This window comes from Gigantopelta aegis, chromosome 14 (assembly GCF_016097555.1).
Source record: "Gigantopelta aegis isolate Gae_Host chromosome 14, Gae_host_genome, whole genome shotgun sequence".
NCBI lineage: Eukaryota > Metazoa > Mollusca > Gastropoda > Neomphalida > Peltospiridae > Gigantopelta > Gigantopelta aegis.
The window spans coordinates 56,202,503-56,221,693 of record NC_054712.1 but is presented as its reverse complement, the minus strand read 5'-3'; the positions used below and the strand labels follow the sequence as shown (position 1 = coordinate 56,221,693).

General features: G+C 35.6%; 1 protein-coding gene across 1 annotated transcript in view; it reads left to right on the top strand.

The window, feature by feature from the left end:
• Nucleotides 1-19,191, top strand: part of LOC121389347 (maestro heat-like repeat-containing protein family member 1) — a 91,732-nt gene that overhangs the window by 27,515 nt on the left and 45,026 nt on the right. Inside the window, exons 13-24 of the mRNA XM_041520942.1 lie at nt 1,427-1,549; nt 3,424-3,528; nt 5,295-5,439; nt 8,330-8,370; nt 8,832-8,973; nt 12,818-12,873; nt 13,970-14,077; nt 14,488-14,607; nt 15,346-15,468; nt 16,725-16,874; nt 17,363-17,485; nt 18,238-18,317. Coding sequence (XP_041376876.1) covers nt 1,427-1,549; nt 3,424-3,528; nt 5,295-5,439; nt 8,330-8,370; nt 8,832-8,973; nt 12,818-12,873; nt 13,970-14,077; nt 14,488-14,607; nt 15,346-15,468; nt 16,725-16,874; nt 17,363-17,485; nt 18,238-18,317 — 1,316 coding nt within the window. The remainder of the gene's footprint in view (nt 1-1,426; nt 1,550-3,423; nt 3,529-5,294; nt 5,440-8,329; nt 8,371-8,831; nt 8,974-12,817; nt 12,874-13,969; nt 14,078-14,487; nt 14,608-15,345; nt 15,469-16,724; nt 16,875-17,362; nt 17,486-18,237; nt 18,318-19,191) is intronic.

The window sequence follows — 19,191 nt, the reverse complement described above, 5'->3', positions numbered from 1 at the left end:
ATACACAGAGGCAACAAATTGGAGCATAAAATTCCGATCGAAAATACTCCTGACTGTGATTTATAAATTTTGATCAGACCCTTAGCCTTTCACAGATTATGTAACAATAATTTGTGCACAGTATAAATAAAACACCCCATCTTGCAATATTATGCAGTTTTTTGTTCTTGAATGCATTATAAGTTTGATGAATAATAATAAAAAATTACTTGTTTTATTGTCATTTCAAAGGTAAAAACGTATTCTTTCCAACTGTCCGCCATCTTTGTTTGACCTGTGCTGGGACCAGTCTTTCATATAGCAAATTTAAGATACAAAATGGTGTTTTTTCTTCTAACAAGTATTATATTTCTAATATTATTGTTTTGTTGGGAGGGTGCATTAAACTGTAAAGTAATGCCATAAATAAATTAAGCTCATTATTAATATTACCGACTGAAAAAACATAACATGAATTTCAGGACGATAATTACTCCCACTATTGTCACATGACCATACCACACACACAGAAACAAAAGATCATGCGGTCCGTTTCTGTGTGTGGTGGGGGATTAAACATGCCTCAATGATTTTACTTTTTGCTGTCCAGTGAATAAATTAGTTACTTGTGTGCAGTGATATGTTGTTACAGCTTGAATTATTTATTTTTCTGTTATGCTTTATCAGTTCTAAATAATTTTTCACGGCATGGTAGATGTTAGCATTGCCACATTGATTGCGATCGCGATTACTGTGTTTGTAATAATTAAAGGGAAAACAAATATAATGAACAAGAAAAGCACAAGTCTATTTGTTGACAGTATTATTGAAATCGATACAACATACAGCTGGACAAAAGATGACTTCGGCTTATACATAAGGCCGTTGATTTTGTACTAGATATTTAGGGTCAAACTAAGAGGTCAGCTTATCCAAGGAGTCGGCTAATACACAGCAGTATACGGTATGTGTCCATGTGGGACAGGGCTATTCCATCTGAGGGTACATAATTTGTTGTCATATTATGTACCCGAGGGTGGAATAGCCCTGTTCCACATGGATACATAATGGAGGATTATTTTCCTCCCATCCAGTATACGAATAACAAGCATTTTGGGAAAACGTGAAGAGCCTACATTTTTTCATTTTTTATCTTACAATAAAATAATCATAACCATTGAAAAGATCGTACCCAAGAATGGTTTATACTAAAAGTATAAACCGAAAATGATAGTATAATTTCATTATGACAGCAGGTTTCCTTGTTTTTATGAAATATAAAAAGCATTTCTTGTGTTATTGTGCCGTTTTGAAGTCTTCATGATTGCTGTTTTGCTTTGAGTTTTATTTGTTTAAATACCAACAAACACCATCTTTGCGAAAAGTAATAAATCAGTAGAATTTGTTAAAAGAGTATGTAAACAAGTATATTTAAAAATTGTTACAGGTCAAGAAAATGTTTGCTCAACTGTGTATCGCCATGGCTCACCATGGTTACCTGGAGCTAGAAGGGGGACAACTCATGGTGGAGTTTATTGTCAGACAGTGCACTCTGCCCGATGACCAGCCGGTTGGTATTGATTGTCAAGTGTTTTCAATTTGTCAACAAGATTATTATCTTTTACAACAGACGCTGGTTTTCATGTTGTATTAACAGTGTAAATTATTTGTGGTTTTCATTCATAGTAACATTTAGTTTTAATTGATTGTCTTCTGTTTTTCCCCCCATCTTTTTCTTCTTTTTTTAACACCACATTTGGTAATTTTGAAATATAGTTTTAGAGAAGAAATCCACTATATTTTTTCATTAGGGAAAAGGGGATCTATTATATGCACCATCCCATAGACAGGTTAGCACATACAACGACCTTTGATATACCAGTCATGGTGCATTGGCTGGAACAAGAAATAGCCCAATGGGCACACTGACAGGGATCGATCCCAGACCGACCACACATCAAGCGAGCACTTTACCACGGAGCCTCTTTGATTATACATGTATGTCTTATGACTTGTATTATTGCATTGTTGTTAGAGAGAGAGACTGAGGGAGACAAAGAGGGAGGGAGGAGAGGGACAGACAGGTAGATACAGACAAACATATTTATAGATACAGATACTGTAGATCCTGAAATTAACGTCTCCCTAAATTAATGCAGACTGAAATGGGACATGAAATTAATGCGAGTGACCTCCCTTTGAAATATTACTTTTCTAACAACACATGTCTGTGTACTTTTCTGTTAAATCCAAGTTACAGGTATCTTCAATGAGATCAACTCACTAACATGTCTGTGTACACATCAATTAACCTGTTTATAGTCACTAGTATTTTTGGTGAGATCAACTCATAGCATATTTTTGCAATAATTTATATAGTTACCTAAATCTGGCTAAACATTAGCATACATGAACCATTACAACTTTATCTTCCTTATCTGTGAACAGCGATTTCAAAGACATAATGAAAGAACAATTCACAAAGTGGTATACAGACAAAATTACAGCGAACTTGAACAGTAAAACCAAAGAAATGGTCGACCTTAAGATTAGCGTGCTAAAACCCATTTATGCATGGTGAATCATGTCACATGTGGCTGGTATCTTGCTGGACTATAGGGCAATTAGTTTGTCTCGCCTATGATGAATTGTTTTCGAGTTGTGTTTTATAAATATATTAGAATTTTAATCTTTGTTTTGGTGGGGGTTTTTTGTAACAGAAAAATCAACCTCCACAGGGGATTTGAACCTAGGACTCTCATACGATAGTCCAGCGCTCTACCAACTGAGCTAATAGGGAAATTCCCACTAGCTGCTGCCAGTAGAAGCACTTTATACCAACACTACTACATACTCCCCCCTCAAGTGAAGCTACGTCCCGGAGCTGTGGGCCACGGGCAGTTGAACTGTTATGGGTCCTGGGTCCTGACTGGGTTATAATTGTATTCTTGTATTAAGAACACACCCAGTCCCTACGTCAGCTCCAAATGTAACAGAAAAATCAACTTCCATTGAGGGGATTTGAACCCCGGACTCTCAATACGATAGTCCAGCGCTCTACCAACTGAGCTAATAGGGAAATTCCCACTAGCTGCTGCCAGTAGGAGCACTTTATACCAACACTACTACATTTTAATAATGTCAGACAGACGAAACATAGAAATAAATGCATCATATTATTAATGCGAATAACATGAACTCGCATTTTTAGCATTAATATTATGATCGCATTCATTTCAAGATTACAGTACTCAGAAACTGACAGGCATACATACTCACAGACAACAAAGATGGATATACGTGTAAAGAGACAGACATACGTACGAAGACACATTGACAAATGCATAGAGATAGATTTTCTTAACAAGAAAAGTTTGCTTTAATTAACCTGAATAAGTGCTTTCTGTGTAAAACCTTCCATGATTGTTTTGTCTTACTTGGCAGGGCAAGAGGTCGGCCGATCCAGAACACGTGACTAACAAAGAGTTACGCTCCATGTGCGAAAACATCCTCCAACTCATAACGACAACCATAGACCAGATGGAAGGGGTAGGCTGGGCTTTGTTTTATCATACATCGCAAAAAGTTATACTATTAAATAAAATAATACTGCCATTAATAATTTGTGCTAAACTTGTATGGGGTTTATTGTGAGTTTTTCACTTGAGATGACAAAGATGTGACATCAAGGTAAGACAATAATTATTTAAATGATAAAAGTTACAGAGATGTGAACTCCACTTAGATTGATGAAGGTATGAGGATATGAACCCAGTGCATTAAAAAACAGTGGCATAACCATCTCAGTGACTTAACCAACTTGGTGGCATCACCAACTTTGTGGCATACTCAATTTGATGGCATAACCAACCAGACCTGTCAACCTGTAGTCAGAGAAAGCAGGAGGTGTGTGTTGAAAAAGCAGGAGATTTTGTCAAAAAGCAGGAGATTTTTTAAATTCACACAATTTAACCCAAAATCGCAAGATTTAAAAAAAACATTATTACAATAAGTTATATGAATACTATATAATGTCATATATACTTCTTAACCTTAGATCTTGGCATTTAAATTTATTTTTTTAAAATTAAAAACATTTTTTTTTTTTTTTTTTTTTTTTAAAGTTTAAATATTATTATGATTTAATACATATATTTAAAAAAAAAAAAATATTTTATCCAAAAATGTTAAGAACATGAACAAGAGATAAAAAAATTAATTAGTACATTTACGGTATTACACTTACAGCCTTACAGGTTGCGTTACATTATCATTTGTGGTTAGTGTACCTAAGTACCAAAGACAAATTTATATAAATCTTATAAATTAATATTAAGTTTTTACTATAATGAGGAACGGTGGCTTGGTACTTATTTAAAATCATTATAATGATGCAATAAACATTGTATTTTCATTAATCATAAGTAAAACCTCATTACGGACATCGTGTGAAATATACCGGAATTATACCCATTTCCGTGAGTAGCTTTATGTCAATGTCAAACACAACATTTTTTAATTGTACAAAAATAATTTCTTGAAGAGTACCCTTATAACCAACATTTTACTGCACAAACATACAAAATTAACTGAGACAAGTATGTTTATACAGCTAATTGGTCTTTTCGTTGTCTTGCTGTGACATGTGATTTTAACATGCATCGTGTGTATCGCTGTCAACTCAGAGTTTGGCAGTTATGATTCGTCATAGTTGCATTATGTAATCCAGTGGGAAGACATTTTACAATTCAGAGGTGTTATTAGAACTAAATTGGATATTTTTTTGTTTTGTTTTATGCAACACTGAATGTCAATACACAGCTTGTTGAATTAGCGGCAACACGCTTCGTAGCCATTACGATGACAACAAACATTATAATAACACGTCATTTTATAAACTCCATGTGCTTTTTTAACAATATAAATATGCTATCCCACAATTCTCACTTCGGCAAAGGTTAAACAGTCGGGACAATTCGGCCTGTTACATTCTCAGAAAACGAAAGTAGTCGACATTTTCCGAATGAGAAAAAAAAGGTAGAGTTACTTCCCTTATGTTATTTTGACAAAAGAGGATCGATTTTTTTTTTATGCTTACAAACATGTCATTTAACAGGAGAAACTGTCTCCCGCACAGGTGAAAGGAGATTTGATCAAATACCGGGAGACTCCCGCGGAATCCGGGAGGGTTGACAGGTCTGTAACCAACTCTGTAGCATAACTAGGTTGGTAGCATGTTTGACTTTACAGGTTCTGTGGCCATACCTACTGGAGTTGATTGTTAGTAGCCCCTAACTGCATGTTTGATATTACAGGTTCTGTGGCCATACCTACTGGAGTTGATTGTTCCCGAACAGTACATGGAGGCGGCAGGAGCCGTGTGTCGGAGTGTCGCGCACCTATCCAATAAAAAGAGACAGGAGAACGCCGAGGATTACGAGATAGACTATGAATCACAAGGTGCCATTTCAGTAGTCAGTTACTCTGGGTTACTGGGGAATGTCATGATATATAGAACATAGCAACCATAAGATATATCCACTATTATACCATTCCCAATAGTATTTAATTATTGAAATCCATTAAGGATTACTAAGCACTAGGGAGCAGGATGTAGCTCAGTGAAAGAATGCTTCATTTAGATTAGAGATGTTCCCATGATTGAATGGACTCTTCCAATATGATGATCAATTATAAATACCATTAAAGATACTTGGGTTTTTTTGTTTAGTTTTTTTTCCCAGTACCCCCTTTCCTTTCTCTCCTTTGAATTCCATCTCATTTCTTCCCGATCTGGCAACTCCTCCTATCTTTCAACTTCTTTCGCTGTCCATCTCCACATCCCAGTCCTTGTCACTCCAACCATGACGTGCTTATCTCTTGTGGCTATCTGTGCCACACACCTACCATTCCCCATCAGCTTTTAGCTGTGGGCTTAATCTGACCAGTTCGGGGAGTGTTCAGTAGATACTTCTGGCATTGTTAAGAGGCACTTGTAACCACCTACATGTACTATGCACCCCTACTACCGGCGGTTGCAAGTTAGTGCTGTGGGTCAGACCAGCTTTATTAGCGGCAGAGGACGAGGATGCCAGGTGGGTGCAGGGAAATACACAGAGACTGCACCCGTGGAGGAAGTTGAGACAGGTAGGCGATGGTGTGGACAGCTCAGAAGACAAGAGTCGGAGGAAATTGACAGAAAGGGTCGAAACAGATTGAAATCGTGAGAGAAATTGGAAAGTTTTTTATATTATTATAATGAGAATGATAGGCAGAGGGTGATAGATGAGAAAGATGAATGAATGTGTGAGCCAGCTTTGACGGGATTTGAACCACTGTCGTCAGCTTGATTGTCCAGCAGCTTATACACTAGACCACAGAGCTCACTTAAAGACACTTGTTGGGACCCCACGAAACCGATTAAGATGTCCAGGGAGTGTTATGACAAGTTCACCCTTGCTAGCCACTTTACATAAACAATATTGAAGCCAGTTCCCTTCTGCAAAGAATACGCAATTTGATATCCTGACACAGTTTTGCTTGCATATTTTTTGGCAGTCTAAGTGAAATAATGTTCTTGTTAGATGGATAGAAATAAAAAGTTAAAGGTTGTTTTGTTTAACAACACTACTAGAGCACATTAATTTATTAATCATCGGCTGTTGGATATCAAACATTTGTAAAAACATTTTACATATAGTCTTAGAGAGGATACTCACTACATTTTTCTATTAGTAGCAAGTGATCTTTTACATGAAACATCCTACAGACAGGATATCATATACCACAGTCTTTGGTATACCAGTCATGGTGCACTGGCTAGAGTAAGAAATAGCCCAATGGGCTCACTGATGGTGCGGGACGTAGCTTAGTGGTAAAGTGTTTACTCGATGTGTGGTCGGTCTGGGATCAATCCTCGTCAGTGGGCCCATTAGCCTATTTCTCGTTCCAGCCAGTGCACCATGACTGGCATATCAAAGGCCGTGGTATGTACTATCCTGTCTGTGGGATGGTGCATATAAAAGAATAGCCATGAAGTGGCGACAGCCCGTTTTCTCTCTCAATATCTGTCTGGTCCTTAACCATATGTCTGACGCCTTGTGTAAAATGTACATATGCCACATCCACAATTGTTCCTGTCTTGTAAAGTTAAAATTTGTTTAGCACTAGCACATTGATTTATTAATCATCAGTAATTGGATGTGAAATATTTGTTTTTTCTGACAAAGGAAAGCTGCTACATTTTCCCATTAGTAGCATGTTCCACTGACAACACATACATGTACCATGATTTTTGAAATGCCAGTCAAAGTCAATTGTTACAATGAACAAAAAACCCAACTAATCAGAGAATGGGTGCACCGAGGGGGTTCGATCCTTCGATCAAAGCATCTCTGATGGCTGTTCTAACGAGTGAGCTAGATCCCCCACAGTGTTGTCATCTCATCTATAGGTAATCTTTCTTCTGCTATTTGCATGTTGTATACATACTATTGTCCTGTTCAATTATTTAGAGCCTAATGTTGTTGTTTTTTTGCTAATATTACATTTAATTCCTTTTCAGTATGTTTTTCTTTACATACTCATGAAAAAAAACTCAAACCCTAACAAATTTCATATATAATCCTTCATAAAAAAGGCGCAAAGTTTAATTCTTTCAATTTAAAACAAAGCTCTGTATGTTTTAAATGGAAGTTTCTTTCTGCTGTCAATACATAAAGCTATTTGCATAACATGTGTTTCAGAATAATGTTCCTTTTGATCTTCCTATTGACGGACATCAACGTTAGATCTACATGTATATTTAAAAATTACCAAACATAATTCAAGAGAAATTACCGTTTTTTATAGTTTAGTGGGGTCCCAACAAGTGTCTTTAAATGATTGTTGCAGAAAATTTGCAAATTCAATAGCACTAAAATCAAACCTCGCCTGCTATCAACCCTGGCATGTCTGCTTGTGTTCCCTTGCACATGCCAGCATGGGCGACCCCCACTCCCCCCCACCCCCAACCCTTTCCTGTCCTGGACAGAGAAGCTGACAGAAGTCAACACTTGTGCCCATAACAGGCGTGCGCGACAACAGCTTCCTCTGAATTTGCACGTTAAACCCTATTACCTGACCTGCTTGCTTTAATATGTATATAAAGAAAACACATTGAACTATTAAAGGTAAAATAATGATTTACGGTTTATTACAGTCAATACTACAATAGGTGCATACATACATGTATAGTCCTAATAATTCAGATAACATTTTGTTTTCAAAATCTGGATTCTTGATATTTCTTGTCAGTTGAAATTTATTTTTGCAGAATAATTTAACTTTATTGTTTTATCTTTTTTTGCAGCAAACATTCCAAAGCCACAAGTGCTTCTTGCCAAACTAGTAGTAAGTTTCTCACAATCTGTTACTCTGTGTTTTGTTTATTTAATTATAGATAATATTTAATTATAGATAATTTGTTCATTTATTATACAATAATAGTAAATTAAAATGTAGAGAACACACTAATACGTTTTTTTAAAATGGCTGTGTCTTTTAACGTTATTGCAGAATTAACTGCAATTCTGCTTTTTGTAATATTCTATGACAGGTGTGTTTGTGCATATGTTTATGTATGTGTGTTTGCATGCGTGTGTGTGTGTGTGTGTGTGTGCGTGCATGTGTGTGTGCATGCATGCGTGCGTGTGTGTGCATGTTTAGTATTTATAAATAAATATTTTTTCTGAACTTTCAATTGATTTTTAGTCCCCTACATATTCCACATTATTTCTTTTGTTACAAAATGCTATGTATTATATTTACCGTGTTTGAGACTTTCACCTACATTATTATTTTTACTATTTTAGGTACTGTCTGGTCACCCTATGAGAGGCAGACAAAGAGGGGTCAATATTTTGCAGTGCATGATGGGATTGTCACTAAATATTCATGAGAATCTTGTGGAACTCTGGGATGCAGTTATTCCTAAATTGGTGTCATACTTGGAAGGTTAGAATCTTGGTTATGTCATTGTCTGTTCCTTACAACAGCTACTGCAACTTAACATGATATGTGTGGTGTATCAAAGGGTATGGAACATGCTGTCTTGTCTGTGGGAAAATGCATAGAAAACCAGGGCTCACGCGACCTGGCGAAGTGAGCCCAAACTTCGCTCTGACCAGCCTGACTTCGCCGTGCCAGTCACTGTAAGGCGAAATCTATGTCGCCTTTTTAAAAATAGTCATCACTTGCAATGTACACATGGATGAATGGTGAAGAACTTGAGGAACACCTATTCATAGATAATAATTATGTGTCAAGTGTCTGAGAGTTTGAAGAGAGACTGGCACCTCAAAATCATGCGACAGGCGCAAAGATACCGGTAGACTGTCTAGCTCAGACAACACCCGTGTCTGGCACTAATAGTAGGTCTAAACGTGCTATTGACTGTTGGAGCGTATTGTCAGGCGAATGTGCTGCAAATTGTACACGGGTGGGGGTCTAGACTATGGCGAATGGATGTTTTTAGGGAGTTTGGGTCATGCTCCACTGGAAAATACATTAAAAAAAAAAAAAATTGTTTGGAGCAGCAGACCTCGACATGAAAAAAAATGCGGGGAGTAATTAACTAGTTTTACGTAGACTTTGTCATAATGAATAAATTCAACATACAAAACAAATGTCGAAATTATAAAATAATACAAGCAAACCTGTCCTAGTTTAATGTAAATGCACACATAATAAAAGATAACTTGTCCTATACACCCAGTGGCCACCTAAACTGGATCCCCAAGTCGGTAAAGTGCCCCTTTTAAGTGACCATTGTTAAGTCTGACAACTCCACAGTGTATCAATTAAAAAACTGTGACTGTGGAACGCATTCAATTGCCTCTGGGTAATCTAAGCTTAACCGTGGTAGATTAATTTATTACAACAATAATCTGCTATTAAATGAAATGAGAAGACAAACTTGTAAGAGAATGAATTCTAAACGGTTAAATTAGTGCCGTTCAATTACATTTCATTATTTCTAAAGAAGCCGGCATGTGGAAAGGTGATTTAAAAAAACCGTATAGAGCACATATCCATCAATTAGCAGTACAGACGGTAATTATTATTATTATTTTTTTAAATTCAAGTCTCTCTGCTGTTAAAAACTTCGCCCTCTCTTGAGTTTGAGAGAGAAGTGACTTCGCTCTATCAGTTGTACCTTGCGTGAGGCCTGTAAAACATTCCTTGTCAGAATTACCATTTGTTTTCATTTATCTCTGTAAAATTATTAACAATATTGTAATTATTGTACAGTGAAACCTCTCAAGACTGGACCCTCTGTAAACTGGAATTCCCTCAAAACCGGATGTTTCACAGAGTCCCTTTTAAAAACCAGGACAGAACTTAACCTAACCGGAATTCCCTCAAAACCGGACTTTTCACAGAGTCCCTTTTCAAAAACCAGGACAGAACTTAAAGGAAACATGTCACGTAACCTATATTTGGCACCAACCATGTACAATTAATTATAAATTGAATCACCTAAAAAAAAAATTAAAAAAAAATTAATTACTTAAAATATCTCCATAAAAACCCCCCAGATACGAGCTCTTAGCGGAAATTGACGATCTTTAATAAGCAGGGCAATCACGAGGTCCGTGACGTCAGAGACGCGTCGCTTGATCTGAAACCTTACATTTAAAAGCATTAGTCCGTACCACTCATAAAGAATCTAAGACTTGCACAGCTTACCAAAACAATGAGTGTTCGTTCGTAAAACGTTTTGCCGTATCAGTATGAGCTGTTAGTAAATGAAGAAAGACACACATTTACTTACAACAGTGATACTGAAGAAGAAACGGATAGCGAGTCGGAGGGTGGAGAATCCGATGGTGCCAGACCAGACCGGTCGACCAATTTACAGCCCGGAGCCCGAAAGTAACCCGGAGACAAGATCAAAACTCGGATGCTAATGCCGAGGTGTATACTGTTCATATTTAGCATAAAGATACACCTCGATATGATGTATTTAAATATGTAAAAAATATAAATGTAGGACAAACATTTTTTTGTGTTTTTTTAGAAAATATCACATTTTTTATGTTCGGGCTGTACATAATGAAATCTGTATGCACAGTGTAAACAAACGCTCTAATTTACGACAAGGCGCTTCACTTTCATTAACCTGACTTGTAAAACAACATAAATGACTTGAGAGTATAATCAACTTTTAAACTAAATATATTTCTATTTGCATCAATAGAACGAAATGGGGTTATAGTATTTTTCTCTCATAAAAAAAGTAGCATATTATTAGGCCTATTGGTAGGGTGCGTTAGAGTAAAAACGACCACTCACGATACCCAAGTGATAATTTTCTTTTCTTTGGTACTACGTAATTGGTCAGTTTTGTAATTTTAGATGGGAAAGTCTACTTAATCAAGGGTTTTACAGCATTATTTACAGTAATGAAGCAGGGCGGCTGATAATGTCCATTAACATTGTACTATAGTCGTGACAGGTTACGCCACAATACCCTGTGATTTTAAAAAAACTGGCACGTATTTTGTACGTATGTCTAGACCGTGGTAATCACTTACCTGGTCGATACCCTGCAATATACACCTGCCAATCAGGAATCACATGTGCAGGCCACGGAAAGAAAGGACCAATTAACTTTAACAACACTCCGATTCTCAAGTCAGCCCGTGGATGACACATAATAGTTATTTCGACACCGACAGTAGTGGTTTATTTTGTATTGAACTTCGTGTTGCTTTGGGGCTTCGGGCGATGAGGAACGTTTTTGTGACGTATTCCGCCCGAAGATTAAAAACATTATTTAAAATTATTATTGTTTTCTACACGTTTTTAAAAAAACATATTTAAATACATCGTACTGTGATGTATCCTCATGCCAAATCCCATGTTTGTATATGCCATATTTAATTACTTATTGACGTTTCCTTCTTCGGACGGTGAATACAGATTTTGTTATGTAGGCCTACAGCCCTAACATGAATTTTTTATTTTTTTCCAAAAAAATAAATAAATAAAAATTTCTACATTTTTGTTTTAACATATATAAATACATCATGCTGAGGTGTATCTTTTTGCCACATATGTACAATGTACACCTCGGCATTCGCAACCGAATACTGTTTTTGTCTCCGGGTAACGTTCGGGCTCCGGGCTGTAAAAAGGCTGACACCAAAGTACTATGCGGTGTTCGTGTCCAATCTTTTCTTTTGCGATAAAATACACGCGTCTTTCTTCGGATACAATCCTTTGGAAAACCATAAAAAGACAATCCCGATTGTTTAAACTGTTTATTTTTACACCCAAAGGCCGCGCAGTACGGCACTGTTGGACTGAAAAGATCGTAAGCCCCTTACTCCATATATAAACAGTTAACAACAACGGAAGAGTACAGCGGCTCTGACGTCACTTCCCTTTTTTTCCGAACGCTCACGAATAAATATGCATAAATCGTACTTTGATACTGATTAGCGTAATTTCTTCATTTTAAGTTAACTACACGTATTTTATTGTTATAAAGTTATTTGTATATTATTTTTATATCATTTTGCTTTTAAAATGAGCTATAATATGGTCTCGTGTCATGTTTCCTTTAACCTCTGTAAACTGGAATTCCCTCAAAACCGGACGTTTCACAGAGTCCCTTTTAAAAACCAGGACAGAACTTAACCTAACCGGAATTCCCTCAAAACCGGAAGTTTGTCATGGTCCCAAGGGTGTCCGGTGTCGAAGGGTTTCCCTGTATAAGGAAATGTATCACTGAATCATCTGTTGCAGTACCACTTTTTGTTATACAATACATTATTGTGTTTACTTGATACAGAAAATATGGATGTGGAAAGCTGGTCGCAGAAGAATTGGGAAGATCTTCTGTTAAAGGTAATTGGATTTTGGAACACCTTTAAGGTAGTACTAAACCAAATACACATGTAACTTCCGGCTGGGTCAAAGTTTGAGGTGCACCCTACTTTTGATAGAGAAGTGAACACCACAAGTCCTGTGATTGGTGATAAATGTGAGTGTGTTGTAAAAAAAATAAAATAGTTTCATCTGGGTAAAAAAAAAATTCAATTTTATTTAATCTAGTTTCATTGTGCCAAGTAGCCTTGTGCTTGAAACATGTATGGCGTACCTGTAAAAAAAAGTACAAGAATTTTGTGCGGAACTAGGGTAGTCATAGACGCTACCCCTTATCTCAGAAATGAGCAGCTTGATCCCCAATTTTTTTCTGATTCACTTTAAGTGTAAGGGGTGGTAGTATTTATATCTGTGGCATTTATGTCGATTGATACGCTGCAGATAGGAGTTTTAGCCACATATGTTACTATTGTCGTCTATGGGATTTGATTTTGTAGTATACACCCGTAAGTTATTCTTCACTGAAAACTGTCACACTAACTAGGTCAGGAGCTGGCTCATTCTGTAGGGTGCACGCTTGACGTTTTTGGGTTGTTGGATGAAATACATCAGTGGATCCATTCGTTGATTGGGTTTTTTCTTATCTCAACCAATGCACCACAACCATCAAAGGCCCAATCTGTGGGGAAATTGCACATAAAACTTCTTTTGCTGTTAATGGAAAAATGTAGCAAGCTCCCCTGAATTAGTTCAAATAAGCAAAGGATTAACATTCAATAGTTGATGATTAATAAATCAGTGTGCAACACTTTAAATCTCACTAACCACTAATTAAAATTCTCCTCGACAGTTAGGCCAGTTAGCTGATAATTTGCCATGGCAACATGTTTGAACCTTAACTGGATACAAGAAAAAATTAAAATGAATAAACTCCATAAGCCCAAACTTGCTACTGCAAATAAATTCTAACCTATATAGCAAGAGTGAATTTCTTCTCTCATGCTTCTACCTGTAATGATGTGTCATCAAAAAATAATACATGTATTTCACCTGAAACATTATTAACACAAGAGTATTAGTAAATGCTTAATTGTATGTTCTCTTCTCTGATATTCAGATGTTGGCAAAGAGTTTGGATGTGATTGATAACGAGGAGTGGATTGAGGAATTTGGAGAGGCTATTGGGCAGCACATACCTTTCTATCTACACTTACCAGAAGACAAGGTATGCAGTCTTAGCAATGAAGCATTCCCCAGAAGATAACAAATCTGTCTAGTTCTGATGTTTGTTCATTCATTCATTCATTCATTCATTCACCAGAAGATGTTCGTTCATTCATTCATTCATTCACCAGAAGATCATTCATTCATTCATTCATTCATTCATCAAAAGATGTTTATTCATTCATTCATTCATCAATCCGTCTAGCAATTGATTGATCCATCCATCCATACATCCATCCATCCACCCACCCATCCACCCACGCATCCATCCATCCATCCATCCATCCATCAATCCATTCATCCATCTGTCTATTCATTCATTTATTCATTTACCAGGTATGATTTCAGATTTTGCTGTCATTTTTTTTTTTTCATTGTTCTGAATTTTGTGTGCTAATTTGTTACTTTCAGAACTTTCTCTACAAATGTCTTGGAATAATCATGAGAAAGTCGACAAAGAAAGAATTTGTCACCAAACATCTAGATCTAATATTTGGAACTATCAAACACACGGATCAAGTAGAGAAGGAGGTGATAGTAAAGATATTTTTAATATTGTTAAACTGGAATTATATATTCTTGCAGGTATAAATGATAACAATTTAATTTAGATTGTTTTAATTTATTTATCCTTTTGTATTTTTAATTATTATTTTTATAATAATTTTTTATTAAATGGGTTTTAAAAATGTATGGACATATACATGTATTTTCTTCATAAACAAATGTAATTAAATATACTTTTATCTAGTATTGTGAAAATTATATATTTGTTGTATAATATCAGAACTTGAACTAAAGAATCTCTTACCTATTAGCTATGGCAGTTTCGAGATATTTTTGCCAACGGAAAAATGCTCACCTACCAATTTTGAGGCTGACAGCAATTTTTAACCAGTAACGTTTGCAGCAGATATAAAAAAGAAAAAAAAAATCCAGTAGCAACAAACTTCCAACAGTGAAGTCCTTGACGTAGGGCAATTCATATTGCAATTGTCGTTAATGCCGCCCGCCATTAAGTTCGAGCCTTGGGATAACAAACATAAAGTTTATACATGTAATGATGCTTTGATTCATTTGCATTTTAGTAACTTGTATTTATAAAGGAATAATTTGTTTTTAGTAATACATTCCCTGTTTTAATTGTTCTTCAAAAATCTAAAACATTGTTAATTATCTGATAAATGGTACAATGTATTTACAGACTAAAGTCCCTATTTTACTTGAACAGTAAGTTCTGAAGTCACAGTCATATTTAACATTTTTCAGGGTGGGGCAATCGCTATTGGTTTCGCAGCAGCCTCTCATCTGGATGCCGTTCTCACAAAACTGACCTCTGTGGTAAAACACGACATGGCGAAGAAGTCAGGAGGTTTCATGAGCTTACTGAAGGTAAGTAAAATTATTTTTTGGAATTCTGGATTTTAGCACTATCTAAACATTTTACCTGTCCGTGTTCTTTCATGAAAGGCCCATAATAATCACTAATTTACAAGACCCTCGATATTTCTGAATTTTTTGGTCCATTGTTATTTTTGGTTTAAACAATATTTATTCACAGATCAAATTTGGGATTGGCCAACAGGCAAGTGCCAATAATAAGGCCTTTCCCTACATTTAACAAAATATATACATGTTATACATCAAGATGGTTAGAACAATATTACAATAAAGATAACACAGATAGTTTTTGTTATTTTTCATTTTATTTTGCCTTGTAAGTGTTGTTTGTTTTTAACTGTTGTAGCACACTACACTGGGGTTGGGGTTTTTTTTCATACACTCTTTTTTTTTATAGGTCTATCTATTAACTTTTCTTGTCTGGGGCATATTTGCCTTCCCAATTTGTATAGGATCATCATCCGTTACTCGCAAGAACAACTTGGGATGGCAGTGTGCTGCATATCATTACTAGTGCACAGTGACCTATAGGATCATCATCCATTACTTGCAAGAACAACTTGGGATAGCAGTGTGCTGCATATCATTACTAGTGCACTGTGACCTATAGGATCATCATCCGTTACTTGCAAGAACAACTTGGGATGGCAGTGTGCTGCATATCATTACCAGTGCACTGTGACCTACTTTTTTTAGTTTACTGACCACTAAAGAAGAAGTTTGATTTGTTTAACAACACCACTAGAGCACATTGATTAATCAGTCATCGGCTATTAGATGTCAAACATTTGGTAATTCTGACGCGCTAGATATTTCCTAAAGGAAATCATTCATATCTTCCTCACATGGAGTAAACACTGATGTTATGTGTTAGATTTGTGGTGCTGTATGTTTATACTGTGTGCTACATTGTTGTTTCATGACTATATGTCAAAAGTGAAGTTGATGCAGAGAAAATAAAATCCATACTAATGTTATGTAAAGGATTTGTGTAATCTGTTTTTACTACGTGCTACATTGTTTAATGACAATAGGTCAAAAGTGAAGTTGACGCAGAGAAGATGAAATCCATACTAATGTTATGTAATGGATTTGTGTAATCTATGTTTTTACTACGTGCTATATTGTTTAATGATTATAGGACAAAAGTGAAGTTGACGTGGAGAAGATGAAATCCATACTAATGTTATGTAAGGATTTGTGTAATCTATGTTTTTACTATGTGCCATATTGTTTAATGATTGTAGGACAAAAGTGAAGTTGACGTGGAGAAAATAAAATCCACTCTGATGTTATGTTATGGGTTTGTGGCACTCTACTCACCTCCGTCACTAATAGTGTCTAGAATGGAGTCAACAATTCTGAGAACTATTGAGCCATACTTCAAAAATGTTCGGGTAAGATTAACATTTATCCTCAGTTTGTACATCTTTTTTCTGGTCTCATTTTGTCTTTTTTTTTCTTCAGTATTTGGAGTGATACTTGAGAAATTGGATTGGTAAGATAAATATTCACGAATATGCATTTAATCTTCTTCCAAGAGAATGGGGTCTCATGAAATGGTTTTTTTTACAAAACGTTTTTTACATTTTTACTGGCAATTACTGGGTTTTTTTTAATGTACCCTATGTAATCGCTTTGCATAAATAAACACTCTATTTTGGCCCGTGCTTATAAAAGTTTAGAATGTGGACTCTGATGTCTAATAACATCACATGCATGATTTATAAAGTTTTATAACAATAGGACCACAATAGTATTTGCTGTGTCTGCATTGTGCAATGTTGGACTCTCACACACCATCACTCAGAAGCCTCTGATTCGGTGTAACACAATCTCTCAGTGTATCTTTAAACAGTTGATCAGTACTGTTTTTGTTTTGTAGGACCCGCAGGTGAAACAGAACTTGATCCGGACGTGTGATCTCATTGGAAAAGCTCTTCACCCTGACCACCTAGAACAGCCATACAAACTGACTACACAGGCCGACTTTCTAGCGCACTTACAGGTACAGTTCAAACTAGTAGAAAAACAGCTATACAAACTGATTACGCAGGCTGACTTTCTAGCACACTTACAGGTACAGTTCAAACTAGTAGAAAAAAAGCTGTACAAACTGATTACGCAGGCCGACTTTTTAGCACACTTACAGGTACAGTTCAAACTAGTAGAAAAACAGCCACACAGACTTACAGGTACAGTTCAGACTAGTAAAAAACCAGCTATTAAAACAACCATACAAGCAGACATTCTCATATACACACAGGTACAGTTCAAACTATTACCAAACAGTTGTAAACTCAACACTTAAATGGTTTTTTACACCGCTCATATGGGTACAGGTTATATTTGTTTTATTTAGATTAGTAGAAAACAGCCATACAAGCTAACTACACAAGCAGACTTTCTTGCTTAACTACAAGTACAGTACAAAATAATATTTTAAAAAAGCTATATGATATCAAGTGGAATGACATGAGAATGTTTTCTTTACTATTTTTGTAAAAAACATTATTATAACGATGAATGTACTCAGCTTTACTATGTGGAGGATTTTTATTTTTTTATTTTGAACTAATATGAATTTGATATTTTCATTTTAGCTGTGGGTTTTTTATGTATACATGTAGTGTGGGGCAGGCAGTTTTATGTTGTCGGTTACATTTATGAATACATGTACCTGTGTTAAGGGTTTTCTGGGCCTAATTGAAAATATAATAATCAAGGTATTTATCTGTGTATGTTTCTATCTTGTTTCAGAGCTACATGAACGCGGAACCATTGACGCACTTAAATAGCGAAACTCGAGCTCTTGCTATGAATGCATGTGCAACATTACTGTATCCTTTTTTTTTGGGTCAAGTTTGATGACCATAATTAAATAAAGTTAACTGATACCTGAAATTGAGCTTGACCTCACCAGGTAAACTTTATTAATTAGATTTATTAAAGGGACATTCCTGAGTTTGCTGCATTGTAAGATGTTTCCGACTAGTAAAATATTTCTACGATTAAACTTACAATGATAAATATATTTTCTTGTTTTGAATATCAGTGTCTGTATATTCAGTGTGTTTCTGGTCGTCTTAATATTTGTAAGAAGCCCAAACTAGATTTTGTCTTCAAATAATTTTGTACGTACCAAAAAACAAACATTTTAGGAAATAAAATGAAATTTAACCTAGTACAAATATTGGAACGATCAGAAATTTGTTTAATATACAGCCACTAATAATTTATGCAGAAAAATATATTTGTTATGTAATTACAATCGTTAAAACGTCTTTGTTTGTCAATCATATCTTAAAAATTGCAGCAAACTCAGGAATGTCCCTTTAAGTATTACAGAAACTCAGGAATTTTATTTTGATATGTTAGTATATATCAGTAAATGATGCATTCATTCTGGGTTGAATCGTAATATTTAAATATTCTAATTATTTATGAAGGACAGAAAACTCAGGAATTCTATTTTGATATGTCAGTATATATCAGTAAATGATGCATTCATTCTAGGTTGAATCATTTTACGATGCTTGGCGGAATCCTTAAAAATCCTAAAAATCCTTTGCCTGCTTGTCACTATAGCTCTCTCCTATTCAAAACCAAAGCTTTCTATACTTAAATATTTCTTTCTGAATCTAGCCATATTTTATAAATAAATTCATATAGTCCAGTCTCATGAATTTATTTATTAATAATGATTTCAACAAG